This window comes from Engraulis encrasicolus, chromosome 16, assembly GCF_034702125.1.
Source record: "Engraulis encrasicolus isolate BLACKSEA-1 chromosome 16, IST_EnEncr_1.0, whole genome shotgun sequence".
Taxonomy (NCBI): Eukaryota; Metazoa; Chordata; class Actinopteri; order Clupeiformes; family Engraulidae; genus Engraulis; species Engraulis encrasicolus.
In genome coordinates this window covers 42,089,843-42,111,901 of record NC_085872.1, presented here as the reverse complement: position 1 = coordinate 42,111,901, position 22,059 = coordinate 42,089,843, and the positions used below count along the sequence as shown (strand labels likewise).

Sequence of the window (22,059 nt, the reverse complement as noted above, 5' to 3'; positions counted from 1 at the left end):
TAACTATTTCAGTATGCATTCTTATTCTTACTGAGTCTGAAGTCACCTTGATTCCTGTAAACTGAAGACCAAGAAATAAAATGAGAATCTATTTGAAACACGGAAGCAGAGCAAAAGCCAACAAAATGTATTCCTTATCCTGCAGAAATCTAAAAAGAAAAAAAAGGACTTAACGTTACGTCATTCTTGGGATGGTCATGACAAAAAGCATGAGTGTAGTTACTGGTGATTGGGGAGCATTTTTCAGTCTGTTCAGCTGTCTCAATTGCTATTTTGCTATAAACGGCATTGAAACCTTTCTTTGTGATTTTACCAATAAGATTTTTGACACCTTTCAAGTCCTAACTAGGTTACAGTTTGTATCAGCACTGTTCTCTCGCTGGTGGTGTCTGGTTTGCTCTTATCTCACAGCCACTTCATGGCATTACTGAGCGTGTTCATTTTCACCCTTTCAATGAAAATAAGCAAAACTGAATGTTACCATTTTGCTGTACTGTATAGCATTTATTGTTGCAGTTTATTGAGTGCAACAAAAAAAAGTTTGATCCATAAAATATAAACATTAATTCTGTGTATTTCTGTAGAGGTAACTATGCACCGTAATTCAGGAAGGGCTAGGTTAAAAGGAAAGTTATTTGAATTGTCCTCTCACCCTGTGTGGCTCTACTACAAACTAAAATGTCTGTTGGACCCTCACTAAAGAAACAAAAACATTGTGTCTTACAGCAGTGAACCTAACTGCTAGTGTAACTTGTGCCTTGTGATTGTCGAAATGCTGGATAAATACAGAAACTGTGTGATCACTGTTTCTGTTTATTGTGAATTGCTAGCCATATGCCCCTTTGTGTTTATTTTTTCTCAGGGTTCATGCCATGAGGTTATGAGGTTTGACGTTTGGACAGATTACTAGGCTAAAGTTAGTAACACCTTCATTTTCTGAGGAAATGGTTACATGCCGTACAGGAAGCAGTGAAATCATTTATCAAAGGAAAAGTTTCCCCACAGTTGCAAGTTTGAGGTTTTCAATACATCATCGGAATTGTGTTAACCTGCTTGCCATTTGGTTCATATAAACTTGGTGAGTTTTTTTTCATAACTCGATGTGTCTACAATCCTGTAAGAATGATAAGCTGGTGCCATCAGCTTAGTTAGGCGCACAGATTCACTGTGTGTTGATTTTGCCTCATGAAATGTCCTCCGAGCCGGGCCCACAGACGAGCTGGGTTCCCATTTGTCAAAGGAACGTGCTGATGCTCCATCTTGGGTACCATTGAAAACCTCCAACCCAAGCCCTTTGTTTCCACTGCCTCACCTGTGACCTCTCCACACAGGCCGCTTTGATGGCCACCACACCTCTCCACCAGCTGACGCTTTATGCACCCTTGGTGTTTAAAGCCTCTCTGGCTTACTGTTTGGACACGGGGAAAGAACTAGATGTTCTATGCCCGCCGAGATGTTGTGGCACTGCACTGGCAACTCACTAGCCCGCTAGCCTGCTGAACGTAATTGTAGGAGAACGTTTATATATTTTTCTTTCCTTTTCCTTGTAGTTTTGCTGTCAGGTTTACAAAGTTAGGCGCTGCGCTGGGTTACTGTCACTTAACCCTTGAATGGCTAAATTTATGTGGACTGCATTATCTTGTGTGTTGTGTCTGCCTTGATTGTGGTCATAAAAAGGTGTTTTCCACAGTGTTGATTAAGGGTCGACCGATATATCGGCCGGCCGATATATCGGGCCGATATTAGCGTTGTTCAGGTGTATCGGCATCGGCCGATACACATGGCCGATACGGCCGATACGCACCCAGCGTCATTTACAAGAGTCTTTCATGCAGATTATGCACAATTTTGTTTATTTATTATTATTTTTATTTTTTTTACACAACTAAAGACTATTAAGAGTCTGTCATGCACATTTTTGTTTATTTATTGTTATTACTATTATTTTACATTTTTTTGTTACTTGTTCTTAACGTCAGTTCAGTCACTTGAAATATTTATTATTTTATGTTATTCAGGTTTTATAAAAGCACCAAGACACTTTATTTTTGTATTACTTGGTTGTTCATTGTTCATTGTTTTTTACTTAAAGTTCTACCTCAATTTGATTATGTTAAATAAATGGCTATTTATTTTTAACTTGAGACCTGGAATATTTGTCATTTTTTAAACTTTTTTTTTTAACCCATATCGGTATCGGAAATCGGGTATCGGAAATCGGGTATCGGCCATGGGCCATGGGGAAAAAATCGGTATCGCATCGGCCATCAAAAAACCTGTATCGGTCGACCCCTAGTGTTGATGCTGTTGCGTCTGTGCGGCATTGTTGTTCAAGCTCAGGAATGGTGTTTTTGAACATGGCGTTCCTCCATTGCATGCTGGCCTTTTGGGGGCCATAAGCAAGTTATATTCTAAAAACGATAAAATGTGATTCAGCTAGAGCATAATGTATACCACATACTTTCCATTCCACACAAGCAGATACAGTCTAGCCACTACTAGGCTACCAGTCATCTGTTATCTGTTAAATGGTAAACAATCATCAAAGAGTTTAACAGTTGAAGTTGTGGCCTTCAGAGATTAAATCCGATGCTGCTCTCAAATTTCATTTTATCATAGCGTATCATATAAATGGACATTGGCTGCTGCATTTGTCTTTTTTTCTAGATTTTACACAGTTTGTGTGTGTCCTATTCAAGGCAGTTTACATGGGTATTCCTTCAGTGCGTCATCTGGTAGACCTTTTTTTTGTTGCTAAATTATGGCTTGGCCTAGTTGTGCAGTTGGACGTTTGCAGCACGTGTCTGTACTTAGGCTAAATAGTGAGGATGGTTGCAAGTTGCAGTCCAGTGACTGATTTATGCCCAGTGCCGGGCTGGATCAACTTCTTGTTTTGGACAGTTTTGATGCCAAGTGCAGCCATGTAGGAAATTAATTTGATCCAAATATGTGAACACCACGTGCTTCGAATTAGAGCCTGGGGTTTAGAATGAATGGGAAATAGAATTTTCTGTGTAAACTTAGCAATGTGTATGTTGTCCTATTTGGAAAGTGGCAGCAAATGTAATAGAAAGATGTGGAGTAGAATAGATGTGTGGCCAAAAAATAATCTGTTGAAGGAGATGAGCATGGTCTTGACCTCAGTCTTTGAAAGAATAAGCAATTGAATTGTAGCTTTTCTCCTCTGCACAGCTCTCCCTGATGCTTGCTGGCCAGACCTTGTTAAAGGCTCTGTCTAGTATTTCCCATGGCCCAGCAGCTGCCTATCCAGGAATCTTGTGATTAACCCAGGCAGAGCAGCAGAGATGGGGAAAATGGATCCTCAATTTAATAGAGAAGGTCAATTGGCTCCAGCCAGCCTCCAGTCTCTCCTACAGAGAACATTCTGGAAGTGTTTTTTGCGGATGGCAGGGACTGAGAACTCCCTTTGTTTCTCCTCACGAAAGGCCCACACGTTTCTATGTCGAGCACACTACTGGATTATGAAATCGCATACTAAAAGTCGGCATGCTGGATGAATTAATGAACTGTCTGTTTTTAATGTTTGAAATGGCTTTCTCAGGACAATTAATCCACCTCTAGAGAAGTTAGCTGTCATAAGAAGTTTAAGTGGAGGACACGTATTTCCTTGGCCAACTGCCCTGACGTCATCCAAAGCTCGAGTTTCTCTCATGCCTTCTTGATGCTGGCCAGGTGTGTAGGTTTCAGATTCCATCGTCAGTTATGCGCATGTTATTGAGAGCACTGCACGTATGAGACTAACTTGGTTGGTGTTGGTGGCATCCCATGTCTGTGTAATATAGCGTTTTTCAGGCTTGCGCAACATTCCAGTAGGACGGCACAGGCGCCATGTAATTGAGTCAGCTCTCCTGAAAAATTCCTCGGTAACTACCACAGGAGTAAAGATGAAACGTTTCTGTTGTCTGTTTTTGTGTGGTCTGACGTTGAATATGTGCTTAAACAATCACAAGCAGCATTGCTAGCATCTGAATATGGGTATTTGGTAGTCTACTATTGGTAGGTTGGTAAAGGTGCATAATAGCAGTTGACGTTCAAAGCTAACAAATGTGCCCACCATATTATTCCAGTCAGGTTGCCAGTCCTTGTTCAGTTGCTGACGAATCATAAATTCTGTAGTGGGGTGTGGAGTACACTGTAACAGTCCATCGTAGTAATTGGCGAACAGTGCTGGACTTGCAGGTCTGTGAAAATGTGTGGCGATGGCTTTGTGGTGGAGTGTAGAATGTGCTGGTCAATGGAGACGTGGTGGAAAAAGTTTTCTAAAATGAGGTGCTATTCATGTCAAGGCTCTGGCCCCAGTCTCCCCTCCCTTGTCAGCCGATGAGATCAGCCTCTCCACAGTGCATGTCATGTGGCTGACCAGAGTCGCACAAGTGCTGGGACTGGTAGGCAGAATGACCAGGAAAAACACCACATTGTTCATGTGTAAGTACTAGTACTAGCAAAAACTGCAGGCCTAGTGAACACAAATACAGGCTAGGCTATACTTCATGCATTTCTAAGTAGCCTTAACTTTTTGTTTTTGTTTACATTTGTTGTCCTCCCCGCCCTGAGGATGTTGTCTATTTAATCCATACACAAAAAAAGTGAATCCTGGTATTTTAAAGTTGCGGAATCGTCCTGAACATTTGGAATATGCCATTGCGGTGGATGTGTTTCTTTCTATACTTGCCCCGACACTGTGAACTGCTAGACATCTGCCTCATTAACTGCAGGCGTTCACAGAGCAGTGCTGGGTTTGATCAGTCTGTGGCTCAGAATTCGACAGTCATCAGCTATTTCGAGGTGGCTACAGCGCCAGAGTACTGAAGTGCGTCTTTGTTTTTTACACACCATCGTCATGTCATGGACTTCTCTAACGGTAGCCATGACTTAACCCCATCTGGCTCTAAATTAGGCCTGACTTGCAGCCCAGAATATATTTTGTGGTCTCCACCAGGACAACTGGTTTTATCAGCTGTTGGTGGGTTAAATTGAAAGGAATGGCAAGAGCTCCTAATTGACTTGTGTAAGGAAGGGAGTGTAAGGAATGTGACCAGGCTGCATGAAAGTCCTTGTGCACAACCCTTCAGCTGTCCAGGTGCAGGTGTAAGGCAGGAAAACGTGATCAATATGAAAAGTTAATTAAACACCGCACACTGGATACTGTTCTTTTTTCCTCTCTATCTTTGGAGGTAAAGAGGAAAAGTTTAATGAACTTTTCATATTGAATGTGACCAGGCCTCTCAACCATATGGCTGTTAACCCTGTTTAGGTAGCATGGTAGATTAGGTCCTGATGATGATCTCACACACAGTGGATATTTACATTCCACTGGGAGATTTTCTTTCTGTAGACCAACATTAAGCGTAAGACTTGTACACAGTCAGGTCTCTCCTGTCATTAAGGTAGAATATTACGTATTTTTAAGTGAATTACTGAAATTTAAGATATCCGTTCACAAATACATTTTTTTTCAGTCCAGTTACTACCACCATCACTTCAAAGTATTCTGATTAACTTGGACATATTTTTTTCTATACATGTAACAAGGACATCGACATTTTGAAAATACTGAAAGGGGACTGGATTTGTGGCTCTACCGTCCTTCGCCATTTTCTTTATAGATGTATTACTGGTCCGTGATCCGTTGTGTGAACCACCTGTTGTGGCTAGTGGCATGCAGGTGTTTACCTATTCTGGCCACAAACCATTCCTGCATAAATTCTACTTTTAATTTTTATGAGTTTGTGACCCAGATAACTTATCTAGAGTGTGCTGTATGAAAGTGGGGATTTGTCTGTTTTTCTTCCTTGTTCTCAGTCAACTCGGGTCTGAGTGTGTGTGGCAGTGCGCTTTGTGTTTTTCTTTTGAGTGGTGGGTTGGACTAAGGTGAGCTCTGAGCAGTGTGTCTGCTTTGCATGAGTGCCTCAGGGGAGTTTGTTTTGCAAACACTGTCTGGTGTTGGGGAGTTCAGGGAGACTGGGAAAACGCATTTACACACACAGACACACAGACACACAGACACACAGACACACAGACACACTGACACACAGACACACAGACACACTGACACACTGACACACAGACACACACACAGACACACACACAGACACACACACAGACACAGACACACACACAGACACACACACAGACACACACACAGACACACACACAGACACACACACAGACACACACACAGACACACACACAGACACACACACACACACACACACACACACACAGACAAGGCTATGCTCACCCTTTTTCCAATTTACTCAGACACACACATACTATCCACACTTGTTTCATAATCATAGATGCAGGTTAAAGCATCACCTTTGTGGCCACGTTTACAGATAATAACACAGACCGTTTCCTTAACTGCCAAGTCCTTTGCTGTGCAGTGTTTTATAGGCCACATTTAAAAATTGCTACCTGTGGAGAGACTTGGTTGGGTGGTCAGGCTATAAAAAGACCACATTGTAAATACGCAGCCCAGCTTAAAAGAACGGCGACTAAAATCTTTCATCATCTTACTTTTTAAATAACGACTATGCAGGGTGTGGTTTAAGAGGGAGGGGTAGTGATTGTCCATTCTGGATGGCTGTCTGTCCCTCTGTTTTTGTGTTTTCCAAAGGAAATGTCTTCATTTTGACTCTTCCCCCATGTCTGGCTTTGCGACTGCGTTTTTAATAAAAATGTAATAAAGTTTCTTCCTGTCTGTGGAGTTCCGCTCCTGACTTCTCTGGGTGTTACAAGACAGAGGCTGCTACTGTATGTATACAGGCAACTGCCCCTTTCACCTTGTGTCATCAGAACAAGTCAGATCTCCCTTTTTAATATCTAGCAAGCAGTATTGATCACGAGTGAAACTCCTTAACAACCGGTGTTGTGATCAGGTTTTCGTGAGCAGGTTTGAATTTAAATGTTTTTCAGCCTGACCACATTTGTTTTCACCACTTTTTGTGTGAACATAACGTACAGATTGTAGAATGAAACCTTATTTTATGATTCTGGTACGGCATGAGCAGTTAAGATTTTTGTTCAACCGTAAAGAAAAATGTTTTTGCCCATCATGCGAAATAAATAAAGAAACAATACATGATTTACCTCACAGGAATTGGTCATCGACCATTCATTAAGCTAATAGTTAAATGACGTTAGTCCATTAGAATAGACAGAGCACTAACATAAAATCTATTATTTATAGGATATTGATGGGACAATAGGTCTAAATTGATAGGATAATGAGGAAGGTTATGTCTCATTGATGAATCCCTAGTGGACTACTACTGCGTCTTCCTCTCCTCTCCTCAGCTAAATGGTTTTATGGCTTGATGAATCAGAATCACTTGATTGGTGCTAAATGTTTTAAAAGCCCTGCTTTTCATCTTTCAAATCCCTTGGTGCAGAACAGTGATGACATTCACTGGTTACACAATCGTCCTCATCTTATGAGGTGGGCTGAAGAAAACATATGGAACTGAAATAAGTGTCTTGGTCACATACATGCACACACACCCACACACACACACACACACACACACACACACACACACACACACACACACACACACACACACACAGACACACACTCTTGTCTGTTTGAATAAGGCGGTCAGGTTTATACAGGTGAGCAGTATCCTCTTCGTACATCTCAAGTAGGCAATAGCCAGTAGTTTCATATGAGTGGCTCTGTGGAACAGTTTCTAGATTACAGGAGGATACTGGATATGGTATATTGCATGTCCCTGTGTACTGTTCATCTCACTCTGCTTGTATCTCAATCTTGTATCTTCACTTCATCTATCTCTTGCTTTCAACATTCACCTCCCCCCGCCAGCTCCTATAAGTTACTCTTTATACTTGACTTCATTCCAACACACACACACACAGACACACACACACACAGACACACACACACACAGACACACACACACACAGAGCTAAGCATGTTGCCAAACATGCTGATGCACGACATTCGTCTCGTTGCCTGGCATTTCAGCGTCGTCTTAGACGCACTCAACCTGCCCCAGAGTTCAATTCAGAAACCGCTTTTGCTTTCCGCCCTTTGTTGTTCCAAAATCAAAACCATTGCTTTTTCAAACTTCACAGCTTTCCGTATGCAAAATATTCTGTCCAGATTTCCACCGGCCTGCTGTGTTGAGGCTATTTCCCTAAGCAGATAAAGCCTGGTTTTCTGTTCCCGCGATAAGAACGGGGAAGGAGTGCGAGGGCCGGCTGCTGCCACGGTCCAGAGTCTAGTCGTGATTCATGGGCTCACACCTTAAAGAATGCCCCTATTGTCAGGCTGGCGACTTGGACTGATTAGGGCGTTGGGAGTTTACTTTGAATTGTGTGTGTTTTGTGTGTGTCGTAGCATGCGTGTGTGCACAATTTGTATTTGATCATGACATGGCTTTTTAACCTGCCTGAAAGACATACGTTGTCGCTAAAAGAAAGAGAAGGTTATGTAACCTAGCTAGGCTTGGTAGCTTTGCATAGGCTTTCAAACAAATCTTCTGGTCATGGTGTAATTGAGCACTGTGGGGCAGTGCAGGTTGGACCGTGGGATACTCTTCCCTTCTCTCAGACGTGTCCACCAGCCAGTGTAGACAGACAGTGTTGACTTTCAAACAGCTGGACCTTTCCATTATGTGGAGGCCATTGGAGAGCCTTCATTACATTTTAGCTCGATGATTGCAAGCATGTGTGGGCTATGATTTATCCCAGAGTCCATTTATCCCGGTCTCCAACCTGTCACCATGGGCTCTTCTAAAGTATATATGTGCCATGCCGAAGCATGTGAGGACGGCACACACTGGGCATCCAGAGCCAGAGGTGGCATTTTGGGAGGAGGAATCATTTTAGGGAGCCGTGCGGGGGGAGAGGAGGAGAGAGGGGGGAGAGGTGTTGGCCAGGAATTTATTAGCCGGGGTCTGTCACCACCATGCCGTTAAGTGCAGCAGTGGTAACGGCAAACCTGCCCGGCACGCGTGTGTTTAGGATGGGCCAGCAGCAGTAGTGCACTCGTTTACTCTGGTGTGTGTGCGTGTGCGTGTGCGTGTGTGTGTGTGGTAGCCTGTTGCCACGCCGGATGTTGGCCTACAGCAGGACCAGCCACGCTCCGATACCAAAGATAAGGTGTTTGATCTGTGTAGATCTCGCATGGCCAATTTGAGCTCCACTTAAACGCCACTGATGGGCAACTTCGGCGTTTCCTTAAGTGTTTCCCTTTTAGTGTTGTTTCTTACTGTTTATTGTTCTGTTTTTTCTTTTTCGTTATGGGTTTCCTATGGCACAGCTGGGCTGCATTTCTGCTTCATTTCAGCTGCGTTTTAAGGGTGACCACACTTGGTAAAAGAACGGCCATCACTCCTCGTTGTCTGCCCCCACAGCCATTAAATAGTCTGTCCAGTTTAATAAAGTTTCAGCAAAATGGAACCGATGAATGAGTGGCCACTGAGGGGCCCTTTATTACTCTGCTTGTTATGCTGGGAGTGCTTTGGGCCTAGCACGCTGTTAAAAGGCCTGCCTGCCACTTTGAGGCCTGCATTAATCAGACTGCCTAGGTTTCGGTGAAACGGGGTGTTTCTGCAAAAGACCGTGCTCCTCTCTAACCACAAATTCTGGAGGTGGCTTTATAATGACTAGCCTACCCTAGCACCCGACTCGCAGCATGTCAGGGTTTTTACGGGATCCCGGCTATTCTAAGCCTGAACACCATCCAGAGTCTTTTGGAGTGGGACTGGGACACCACACCAGTGCCATAAAAGTCGGGTTTAACTAGTACTGGCGAGTCATTCACCAGAGCTGATCTGGTGGAGCGCAGCCTAAACATGGCCAAACTGTGCAAGGTTGTAGTATTGCAATCATGACACACTCCAGGCAACAAGCACAGTAAGTGGGTCATGCGTAACGCCGACTGAAACTGGTTTTACAAGTCCACAGAATATCTAATAAGCCAGCTCACCTCACGTTGAGGACCTCATGTTAGTCTGCATGAAGTGGTTGTGTGTGTTGTTGTTGTGCTAAGATCCCTGCGTCACTAAATCGAGTAGGTTCCTTTGCATGAACAAACCTATAGGAATTTGAATCGGTTGAGCAAAACAAAGATGCTTTTCATCAGTGGTAGTGTAGCAAGAAAAGTAGCATGATGCAGAAAAAGGAAGCTGTACATTACAGCTTTCTGGTCTGAGTTCTAAACAGGGAAAGGGAAAGGCCCTGGCTAAGTGACCACATCTGTTTACAGGCAGGCCTACGTTAGGTTTTGAGCTGGTGCAAAATGATTCCTCTGCAATAACTTACTTCAGAGTCCTACTGCCTTGTCTTCCTCAAACCTCTGATATACTTTTATGGGAAGAGGTTGGGCTATGCAAGGCTTTTTAGAAAGCACAGCAAATTATCTGTTATGTATCAAAACCTGCAATAAAATGCAAATAAAACCTGCTCTTTTTGTTCCTCCTTGGGGGCTAGGCAGGCACACAGGCTACCAGTTAAACTCAGACCTGTTTTGACTTGCAGCAACCACGGCAGGCTTGTGGCTTCTCGGCAGGAAATCATACTCTCTCCAGCTTTGCAACCTCAAACTCCCAAAAGTAGAACTAGTGGATTAGCTAGGATTTTGGTCACTGAGCGCACAACTTTTACCGGCACTCAGAACATTCCTCGCGTATTCTACAGGTGCCGAGACCCAGAAATAAGGACGGTGTCGGTGAGGGCCTAGTCTTCCGGAGTGAAAGTTTCTTCACGCTTGGGGGACACCAAGAGCAGAAGAGAGGAAGAGAAAGAGATCAAGAGCGAGAAAGGGAGGAGAAAAAAAAGCAAGTGCTCCTCTGACTACGAGCAGGGATTTGAGGTTTGGCCGTGTTGGTCTGGGTGTGAGCCGCTGTGTAGGTGTGAGGCTATAAATACTCTGTAAACAGAGCCATGTGTGCTGCCGCGTGCGCCCTGGGCCAGAGAGCAGGGCCTCAGGCCTGTTCACTTCCCAAGGACCCCAGCACCGGGGGGGCAGATGACCAAGGGCTTATGGGGGGTCACCAGGTGGGTCTGTGGGCAAACCCGCATAGCAGCTGAGTGGAATGGACCCGGGGCGTGATGTTGAAAACGCAGTCAGATTACGGCGTCAAGTCTCACAGTTCAAACAGGCTGCTCATATGAAGTTTTCACAAGGTGTGGGGGTGCACTCATGAAGTTGACTGAAATGTGGAGGCGGTGTAAATCTGCCAAGACATGGCGTTTCAGATGAGGTTTGTTTTAAAGGCAACATGGATTTTTCGTTCATTTTTCAAATGTATCATTTTAAATATTTTTGGGGGCTTTTTATTGCCTTTCTTTGACTGGACAGTGAAGGTAGTGACAGGAAGTGAGTGGGCAGTGAGAGATGGGGAAGGGTCGGCAAAAGACAGAGGCCGGGAGTCGAACCCGGGTCGGCCGCATATCAAACGAGCGCCCTACCATTCGTGCCACGGTAGGGCCCAAATGTATAATTTTACCTCAGATCAAGCGTCTGCCAGCGGCCTTTCCCAGAGGATTTCACGCTTGGATTGTGTGAAGGATTTTGTCACCCACATATGAAGACAAAATAATGTGTTGTATTGAAGACCTGCCTAAAAGCCCAGCTAATGCCATTTTTTACAAAGCATGCATAGATGCTCTCTCATCATAATAATCCCTCTCGTCTTAAATCAAAAGGTGCTAATTGATTGTTTAGCATGAAACCTTTCGAGCTAATCGCTCCTCATCAGTCTGATGAAGAGTGATTAGCTCGAAAGCGTTCACTTGAAATAAAAAAAATCTATGGGAGCAGTGTGCGGACATTCATCTTTTTGTTCATGGTTTTGACTTTTTTTATCCTGCACCTGCGTCTTGGATGTGCACACCACAACTTTACTTGTTTAGCATGAAGCCCATTAACGCCTCCTCTCCCCCTCCTTTCTGCCCCTGCAGGATGGAGGAGTGGATCACGCCGACTCCATGGGTAGCCTGTTCCTGGCGGAGGAGGAGCCCTTCTCCTGGCCGGGCCCCAAGACCCTGTGCCTCCGACGCACCGCCCAGGGCTTCGGCTTCACCCTGCGCCACTTCATCGTGTACCCGCCCGAGTCGGCGGTGCATTCCTCCCTCAAGGTGAGGGAACACGCGCGCATGCTCGTGCGCGCGCACACACACACACACGCACACACACACACATTACCTGTCTTGCACCCCACTGACATAATCATGCCAAACCCCTGTGCACAAGTGCACATCATACTCACTCTCTCGCTTGCTCGCTAGCGGGCATTCTCTCTCTCTCTCTCTCTCTCTCTCTCTCTCTCTCTCTCTCTCTCTCTCTCTCTCTCTCTCTCTCTCTCTCTCTCTATCGCTTTTTCTCTATCTATCTCTCTCTCTATATATATATATATCGCTCTTTCTCTCTCTCTCGCTCGCTCTCTCTCTCGCTCTCTCTCTCTCTCACTCTCTCTCTCTCTCACACGCACACACGGCCTGCCTTGCACCCCACAAACACAGTCACGCCCAAACCCCCATGTATAAGCGTGTGCCGCACACACACACCACCATGTACACTTACAGCCTGCCTTGCACCCAATCCTGCCCCTGAGCTCTCGGTGCTTGAACCTCGTAAACTGTAAAGTCAGAGTCATGAAGTGAGGTTGAGCACTCTCTTAAAGTGTCACGCCATGTTTGGAATGCAGGAGTGATAGTGGCTCAGAGAGCACCAGCTCTTCAAAAGATTGGTTTTAGGGGAAGAATGCAGGTATCCCCGTGTTACCCATGGATGATATCAAAAAAGATCCCGAATGGCCAGATATCTTGCTGACGCATGCAGCCTAGGCAACAAGAATCCACACTGTCTGTTATGATGCACCTCAATCGTTTGTAGATGCATGAAGTAGGCTTTAGTGCTTCCAAGTAGGCTAGCTCCCAAACGTTATAAAGAGGTGCATGCCAATGTTTTTGTTTTTGCATTGTTTAAAGGGAAAAGTTTCATCGTAAATGTACAGTTATGAAAGAGAAGCTAAGTACCCCCTGGCAGAATGTGTCTCAGGTTTAACAGGCACCGTTGCTTAGGGCTGCTCGATTATGAGAAAAATCAATATCACGATTATTTCTGTCAATATTGATATCACAATTTTTTTAGATGATATTTCTTTTACAGACAAATAATGTTGCTAAACAATTCACAATCTTCCCTGCCCTTCAGCACTGTGAGTGGTGAGCCATAGAGAAACACACAGTGGTGCTCTGCATGAGTGTTGGGTAGCAAATCTGCTCTCTGCTCACAATAGCTCTATTGGATGGGAATGGATTGTGCTCAGCATGATCTATCTTTTGGCAGTATAGACAAACTATAAAAAATATTGTTTCAATCAATATTATGAAATTTGATATTGTTTGACAGCAATATGGATATCACGATATAAATTCGATATCTTGTGCAGCCCTACTGTTGCTGAATGTTAAATGCTGAATGTTGCATTCTCTTTGCTCTCACTTGTTCCTAACTAGTTTACTGCCTGTGTACAGATGTTAACTGTATTCTTTTTCTGTTTTCCCTACATAGGATGAAGACCATAGCCACAGGGGTAAGCTGTCCAACTACCTTTCACATCACATGCTAGTACACCACTGCTTCCCATCATAATGACCCCCTATCAGTTAAATGATGCACAAGAAGTCAGGGTCTTAGTACTCCAATGCCACAAGTGTTCGTGAGTAGTCATGATTCTAATGGCATTTAATGAACTGGCTTTATAGCTCGACAAAACTATAAGCAGACTGCAAGGAGGTCATGTGGTCAGCTTACATATCTCTGTACTTTTTCATTCAGGCATTGCATGTTGAAGCAAAGAAAGGAAGAGGACCCTAATAGCTTTATTTTTCCTCTCAAAAGTGATTTTCTAGCTCATAATTGAACAAAAGGGCTTAAAGACTATGATAATTGTTTCTCTGGAAGTCACTGCAGCTAATACCCCTCATCCTGTATGGAGTGAGGTGGCCTGACTCCCCCTGCTTTGCCGTCTCAGTGTTTGTGTATTTTTCTCCAACTGTTTAGTCTACTCAAGCTATTGTTGACAGTAGTGTTTGTTTTGCAACGCCACCCCCCCAGTCTTGAGCACTGCACAGCCACAGGCAGCGGAAAGAGGACATATCTGTGTTCAGATGACTGAATGCTGTGCAATGAGAGATGTATGTATCTGTTTTTGCGTATTCAAACCTGTATTGAGCTTAACTCTTCAGGTGGAATGTTGTATGTGGAATGTGGCACCGGTATCGGATACAACCCGTCGGCTTCTCGAATAAAGTTTCTTAGTGATGACTGATGAACATGTCGAGATGAGGACATGTTGTTCTGTGATCAATGTGTTTCTAAGTAAGGAATGTGAATAAAGCATGGAGTTTGTGCTGAATGACAAGCCCTAATAACGTCTGATAGAGTAAGCTTAGACCACTGGACAGTGCTCAGCACTTAAGCAGGATGGCAGAGGATACTGGGTCAGTGATTTTGTGAGTGCCTTTGTAAATTCCCTGAGCCTTCTCTAGGGAAACCACAGATAAAGGTACTCATTGACTCCTTGAAATCGAGGAGAGAAAAAAACATCCTTTGCTACAGAACGGTTTGTCCTGACCTGGTGGTTGTTTGGGGTCACAGCATGCAACACGTGTACTAGACCAGTGTTTCCCAACCAGGGGTACGTGTACCACTAGGGGTACGCGAGCACACTGCAGGGGGTACTTGGAAATATGTAATGTTAACAAATGTATGGAACTTAGTTTCATTGAGATGGAGAAAGCGACATAGAACTTGACTGGGGGGTACTCCTGGCACACCGAAAATGCTTAGGGGGTACACAAGACAAAAAAGGTTGGGAAACACTGTACTAGACTACACATTGGTAAAAATGAGTCTCTTCCTGGAATGATTAAATGCCCATACTGTACGTATGACATAACCCTCTCATTTAGACTTGGGGAATCACTGTGATGATTGGTGGGTTGCTGTGACCCTGCAAGTGTTGTCACTCAGGCCAGAGATCTTGGCCAGGGAGCTCAGCGTAACTGCAAACCAAAAGCATTGCTAGCATTGGATGACCAAGTGCTCAGTGACCCTCCACTCCAAGGTTGTGACAAGGTTTGGCTTAGTTTCAGTAGGAAAATGCCAACCCTATCCAATATTATAACTTATCTGCTTGAGGGGAGAAAAACCTCACCTACTAACATCTAAAAGTGGAAATGACAAGACCAAGAGGATAGTTAATGGTGGTGAGACCAGCTCACTGGTTGGGCGGTGGTCCGTGGCATATGAGAGGGGGGGGGAAGTCCATGAGGCGTGCAAGGCCTCTGCTGCTGGTGCCCCTCGCGTCCTCTGTGATTTAGCTGACGGAGGGAAACCCTGGATGGGGTGAATGCAGGGGAATCCCTTTGTCTCCCACAGCAGGCTACGTGTGCCTCTCAAAGCAAAATGGAGTCACCCGTGTAACCAAAAGGGGGTCGCTGGCAGGGTTGCCAGATGAGGCTGATGATTTCCAGTCCAAAAAATGCTCAAAACCCGCCTGGAAGCACTAAGTCTCGCCCAATTCTATTGATTTCTATGGCTAAATATTGGGCAGTTTTTCCCTGCTTAATGCCATTTTTACCCGCAGACGGCCATCCTAAGCAGCGCAGTTGGGTGGGAAACCGCAGAATCTGGCAACACTGGTGGCTGGCTGCTGTTTCAAACACTCTGTCTCCAGGGCTGAGCTGCTTCACCCTGTGGCTAAAAGAGTGTGTACATTGGCTAGTGTCAGGGATGGGATGAGGGTGGGGGGGAGGTGACTTACAGGTGACTTACCTTTGGGCATGGATGTGTGCACACAACACAGCTCACAGCTGCAGCAGCTCTCATTGTATGAGGAGGGAGCCCTCTGCTGTTGAAATGGCATAAAGTCAGTTTGTCAGCCGCAGTCAGCATCAGAGTGGATTGATGTGCTCTGCTGCCGAGCTGATATGTCTGTCGGACTGCTTTGAACTTAAGTTTTAACAGGTCAGCTTGTTATGTTGGCATGCTGCGTTATATTTTTGTGGCAGCATTTCAGCTCATTGGAACTTGTTGTTTTGTTGGTCATCTCTTGGAGTAGGACTTTATTATGAACTAAGGAATGAAATTCACTGAATAAAACAGAATGACATCCCAGAGTTGTCATATTTCCATATTTGCAAGACATATAGTTAAGTTGTAAGTTCATAATAAAAAGTTTACACTCTCCTGTAGTTTTCATTAACATAAGGCTAAAGAATTCAGTGTGACCTTGACTGCAGAAAAAAAGTAATCCTCATCAAAAGTGTAGCCTCGATTGGTACGCCAATCAATGATAGAGGGAGCAATATGTTCAGCACATTTACTCAGTTTTAGTCCTTTAGATGTGTGAATTGGGTACATTGTTTGCTTTTTCCTAACCAAAAGTTTTAGTTGACAGTTTTGATTAACAGATTTTGTGATACCTAATTTCTATAACCGTCATCATAAAAATGATTACGGTGAACCTAAAGAGGCAGTGGCTTCTCTGTGGCCCTGAGTATGTGTGTCTGAGGAAGGGTCATCAGCTCAGGGAGGTGCTGTGATGGATCATGATGCATGCTGTAGTAGTAGTACTCATCTCTTATGTAATGGAAAGACTGAATGCAACCAGGAACCGTGTGTAGCTTACTCGTGCGTCTCACACTGTGTATGTGATGAGTCCTCCTCTGATGTATTTCTATGAACTGGAGGTGTAATGCTCTGTAGGCCTTGTGACCTTTGGAGGATGAGTAATGGATCTCAAATGTGGTTCTGAATAACATAAGCCTGTGCCTTCACGTCTGCTGCAGTGTTCTTTCCTCTTTTTTTGCTCCACGACTTTCCCTTCAGTATGTTGTTCATACTGCAGTAGGCAACTCTGCAGTTTGCAACAAACGCCTACCTACGTTCAGACACCTTTCTTGCTGTCTAGCGTCACACACACACACACACACACACACACACACACACACACACACACACACACACACACACACACACACACACACACACACACACACACACACACACACACACACACACACACACGCACACACACACACACACACCATGCTTCAGCCCGGGTAGCTACTCAGCATAGCCTATCGTCATACACTTTAACACACTACACCACAACAGAAACAGTGTTTCCCAATCTCCTACTCCCATGGTTTCTCAGACAGAGAAATGAGTTACTCACCAGTCATACACCACAGTCAGCATTATTGTGAATTTCTGTGCCTTTACACACGCACACACACACGCGCACACACACGCACACACACACGCACACACACACACACACACACACACACACACACACACACACACACACACACACACACACACACACACACACACACACACACACACACACACACACACACACACACACACTCAGGATGGAACCTCTCATGTAGACAGCTGCTAGGATACTGTGGCAGCGTAAGCAAACGGTTCTGCTTGATGCCAAACCCCATTCATGCTGCACACCTCAGGAAGCCAAGCTGGCAGGAGAAGAATGTCTCTCGAAACTGTTAATTACCCCTGCCCGTATTCATGAGGGGTTCTCGGCTCACTGTGCAACTCATTAAAAATACAAAAACCAACAAACAAAAACATTCAGAAAACGCAGTATTCAGTAACGACTCTCGGGTTCACCTCCCCCATCCCCCATCCCCCACTCGCTTTCTCTTGTCTCGTTTTGCTGTTACAGTTCTCTGTTTTCTTTCTTTTAGATTCCCTGTGTTCCTTTTCACACCACAAATCTAAAGAGTCAATTCAAAGGTCTGTCAGGTGTCCCTGTATTCAGGCGATTGTTCCTCAGTCCCTTGGGATGCAGAGCATGTTTGAACATCTCTTCAGAGTTGAACCGATGGTAGACACATTTGCATGTCCACTCTAAGTAGGATGTTTATAAAAGAGAAGTCACTTGACTGGTTTGAAATTGGTATTTCTTAACTGAAACGAACAATGTTATGTAGACTTTCGGTTAGACTACGCTAAGGGACCATTCTAGTGGCATGTTTTGGGGGGAAAAGGAGTTTATCTACACAGAATATTTGTCACACTTAGCTCATTGCTGTTGCATGTGTGCAAGCCAATGGATCCATGGCAGTGATGTCACTGGGTACGCAAATAAGTCTTGAGAGACACTCTGGAATTTGTGGGAGTGGATTTCATAACTATGCCGTTTCCCCTCTGTGGAATTATGTGTAGAACTCAATGTGCCTGCTGTAGCATTTACCGTTCAATAGTAGGGATGTTTGTGAAAAGGTAAACATAAACAATGAGATGACTGTTTCCCCCCTCCAGTCAGTTGGTTGGGTCACATGACGTCCAAGTTATTTGCCTCAGTGTACTGTGTTGGTGGCTGTTTGTGACACTGCTTCTTTCTGGTTGCCAGGGAGACAGCGGGGCAGGTTGGAGCCCATGGACACGATCTTTGTGAAGCAGGTGAAGGAGGGAGGACCCGCGCACGGAGCCGGCTTATGCACAGGTAACGAGTCAGGGCTGACACACACAGTCCCACACACCCTCGCATCTTTTTTTAATCATTTATTGATCCAGAGGGAAATTTATGATACTCTACTCTACTTTTCTGTTAATCATACACTATTGTCGCCACTCCTAACTGTATACAAACACCAAGTTCAAACAACAATCCCACACACCCTCGCATCTTTTTGTCCTTCAATCATACGCCCATTTCCCCGCTCATCTAGCTGTATACACACAGTCTTGAACACAATCATGTCGAGATGGAGAAAGACACTCAGATTTCCAAAGTCGTTGCTATGGGTTCAGTTTACAGAGTTTCAAAGGGAAGCTGTCTGACTCAGGTGGCTGTCATTGTTCCTCACTGCCCAGATGGCACAGACCTGCTTTTTTAATTTCACTTAACGCAGCGGCTTGTTTTCCCCTGTAGGAGACCGCCTAGTCAAAGTGAATGGAGAGAGTATCATTGGCAAGACATACTCGCAGGTCATAGCCTTAATTCAAAACAGGTAAGAGGCCTCAACGTTTGACACTCCAATATACCTTTGCCTGAATTTGACACTTTGGAGAGGAATTTAAAGATTGTTTTTGTTCTGTTACAGCGAAGCATTCCTGGAACTCTGTGTAATGCCAAAGGATGAGGACATTCTGCAGCTGGTAAGTTTCCAAGAAATGGATTTACAGACCCGATTTTGAAATAAATTTGCAGTTATTGTTATTGCTTTGTCAATGATGAGACCTGAATCGGCGCAACCAAAGAAAATAACAATTGAGGGCAGGATGTGATGCTTCTCTCAGCCAGTCCGTAAACTTGCTGGTTCTGTGGCCTCTCTTCCTAACCCTTGTCAAATACCCTGAGGCCCATTTCATAACTCTCCCTGAGGGGTCTCAGAGACTGCAGTATCCTGCACTTCTCTGGAGTGTTCTAGAACAGTGATTCTCAACCTTTTTTGAACAAACGCCCCCTTGACCGCATGGTAAGCCTTCCAATGCTCCCCTTAGTGTTGAAAAATGAAATGGACTAATGCCCCCCAATGGGAACTAAGCCCCGCCCCCACTCAGCTGCATCCTTCACAATGTCCCCCCTTGGGCTCCTCGACGTCCCCCGGGGGGCTGTAGCGCCCCCGTTGAGAAACACTATTCTAGAACATCTGAAATGTGCGTGCGTGCGTCTGAGAGAAAGATGAAGAGGACCGGGTGCTCTGTGCACCTACCTCACCTCCCCTCACCACCCCCCGTTCTCCTCGCTCCCTTCCCTCCCTCTGCATCCCTGAGCTCTGTATCTGGGGCTCCTAACCAGGCCACTGCAGCCTCATGTCCTTCAGCGCTGCAGCCCAATCACTGCTGACCTCGATATGGGTGTTGCTGGAGAGAGCGCTCCACTCACTTTTCACGCTCGGCAAAAAAAAACCCTCCTTCTCACCCCCGTCTCATGATTTGCATCGTCATTCCTTTCCCAGAAGCAAGCGGTATGTTTCAGCAAGCCTTTTGCTGATGCCTCACACACAATGTCTTTTTGTTGCCTCGCAGTCACTCAGAAAAGTGTGGCCCCTGTTTCGTTTGCAGGAATGTGGTTTCACTTCTTTATTTTTCTGTAAGGGCATCTCCGCACTGTATCTTCATTAGTAGATAATCCTGATAAATGACTGCTGTCCTAAAGCGCTGCTCAAAATGTACTGCATGCTAATGCACTGCACGCTCTGAAAACATGGGTATTTAGGGAGGTGTAGAGAATAAACCGAAATGTGACTAAGGAAAAAAAAGATATCAGTCATAACAGCTGAAAAAAATCCAAAAGGTGCTGTAACAATATTGTGCAACCTACAACTCCCCGCTATGCTGAGAAGATACACCTTCCCGCCTTGCTGTAGTGGAGTGTAGTGCAGTGTAATGAAGGCCATAGTTTCTTTCAAAAAATGAGATAGCTGCTTCTAGCGGCTCAGGACTGAGCTGTGCACTGCTTTCAGACCTGTGAGTTGTGTTATGCCCGTGGCGGACCGTCTCGGCTGGGAGGGATAGTGCCAGCTGGAGCCTGGCATATGGGCCTGGGGGACTGGGTCAGGCCTCGCATCTCTTGCCCTGCTTGGCCCTCTGTGCGGTGGGCAGGCCCCAGGCTCCAGAGCTGAAGCCCGGATGCGCCCAGATTTGGGTCCCTTCAGCATATGAATATGCCATCGCCTATTTTTAACTCGCACTCTTCAAACTGCCTCTCTTAGGACATGATACTTCAGGAATTCATTGCTTTGGCCTTTCATGAAGTTCTAGCGCAGTATATAAGATGTGTAGTATCCTGCCACATCAGAAGACTGGTGTGGTATGTTGTTAATGCTGTGTACATGACTTTAATGCGATACAAGTCCTCGCAGGTTTGGGGTCTGGTTTTCCAAACACTCTGTCCTCTCTTTTTCACACTGTATATCAAGCAGATTTGGGGAACATTGGTGAAGCAAAGTTTGGCATCTGCTTGTGTTAAGGTTGAAGTATAAGCTACTCCTCACAAGAATTACGGGTGTTACCTGTATGTCCCTCTTGTCTTTGTGTAGTCAGGCCCCTTTTGTCTGGTGGCTCCTGAGATCCATCAAGTTATACAATTAGAAATTATGTTGTTCCCTTTGGCAAATGCTGGATGCCAACATTAAAGAGGCATCCCAGCTGTATTTTAACTAGCAGCAGTCTTTCAGTTTCAACAGAATGCAGTGTGCATGGTCTGTATTGGCTAATGCACGGCGTTGTGCCCACATCAACACACATGACAAGTAGGCCTGTAACGATACAACCAACTCAGGATTCGATTCGTATCACGATTTTTGAACCACGGTTCAATTAAAAAAAGTGTGATGAAAATGTCTGACTTAGCAGTATACAATGCATACAGTCTTCAAGAGCAATTTAGCAAAGGTAAGGAAATCAAAACCAGAAGGGGGAAAGCATCCTATATCCGATTATTCTCATTATGTGTTTGCATGTAATAGAAATTGAACAATAGAAGATGTTCTCACTGTGTTGAGTGTAGCCACCTGGCTACGTCCATTACTCTCACCTGATGTGGTTAATAAAAAGGGCGTGTTGCGATTCTGCCTTTTTGAATTGCAAAACCGTGTCAAGGCTGTGCGTCTTCTCGATTCGATACAATATCGTTACAGCCCTACTGGCAAGCCTTTTATGTGTTTCACTTCAGACGGTGTAGGAAGTTCAGCTGCAGATTTACTGTGAGTTTGTCTCACCCACAAGCTTGTGTAATTTCTTCTTATTTACTTTTTGAATAGATAGGCCTGTAAATGCTCCCAATACCTTGTCCTACTTGGTTCTGTCTGTCTCTTAAACGGCCAGCAAACTGTCCCCTCAGGACTCTGATTGACTCCAATAGACCAAGCCTGAACAACAGGTTTCTGCCAGGGAGGGTAGGTTGTCAGCTGGGTTGTAAGGACCTGGGGGTAGTAGTTGCCCCCACAAACGTTCCCTAAATTCTCTATTAATCGGAGAGAAAGAAAAATCTTTGTGACTCAACTTTTTGGTATCCA

The 22,059-nt window shown here is 44.8% G+C and overlaps 1 protein-coding gene across 2 annotated transcripts in view; it reads left to right on the top strand.

The window, feature by feature from the left end:
• Positions 1-22,059, top strand: part of arhgap21b (Rho GTPase activating protein 21b) — a 70,142-nt gene that overhangs the window by 4,694 nt on the left and 43,389 nt on the right. For both annotated transcript variants that reach the window (XM_063219661.1, XM_063219660.1), the window contains exons 3-7: positions 11,953-12,129; positions 13,568-13,589; positions 18,447-18,539; positions 18,969-19,047; positions 19,141-19,195. In XM_063219661.1, coding sequence (XP_063075731.1) covers positions 11,953-12,129; positions 13,568-13,589; positions 18,447-18,539; positions 18,969-19,047; positions 19,141-19,195 — 426 coding nt within the window. The remainder of the gene's footprint in view (positions 1-11,952; positions 12,130-13,567; positions 13,590-18,446; positions 18,540-18,968; positions 19,048-19,140; positions 19,196-22,059) is intronic.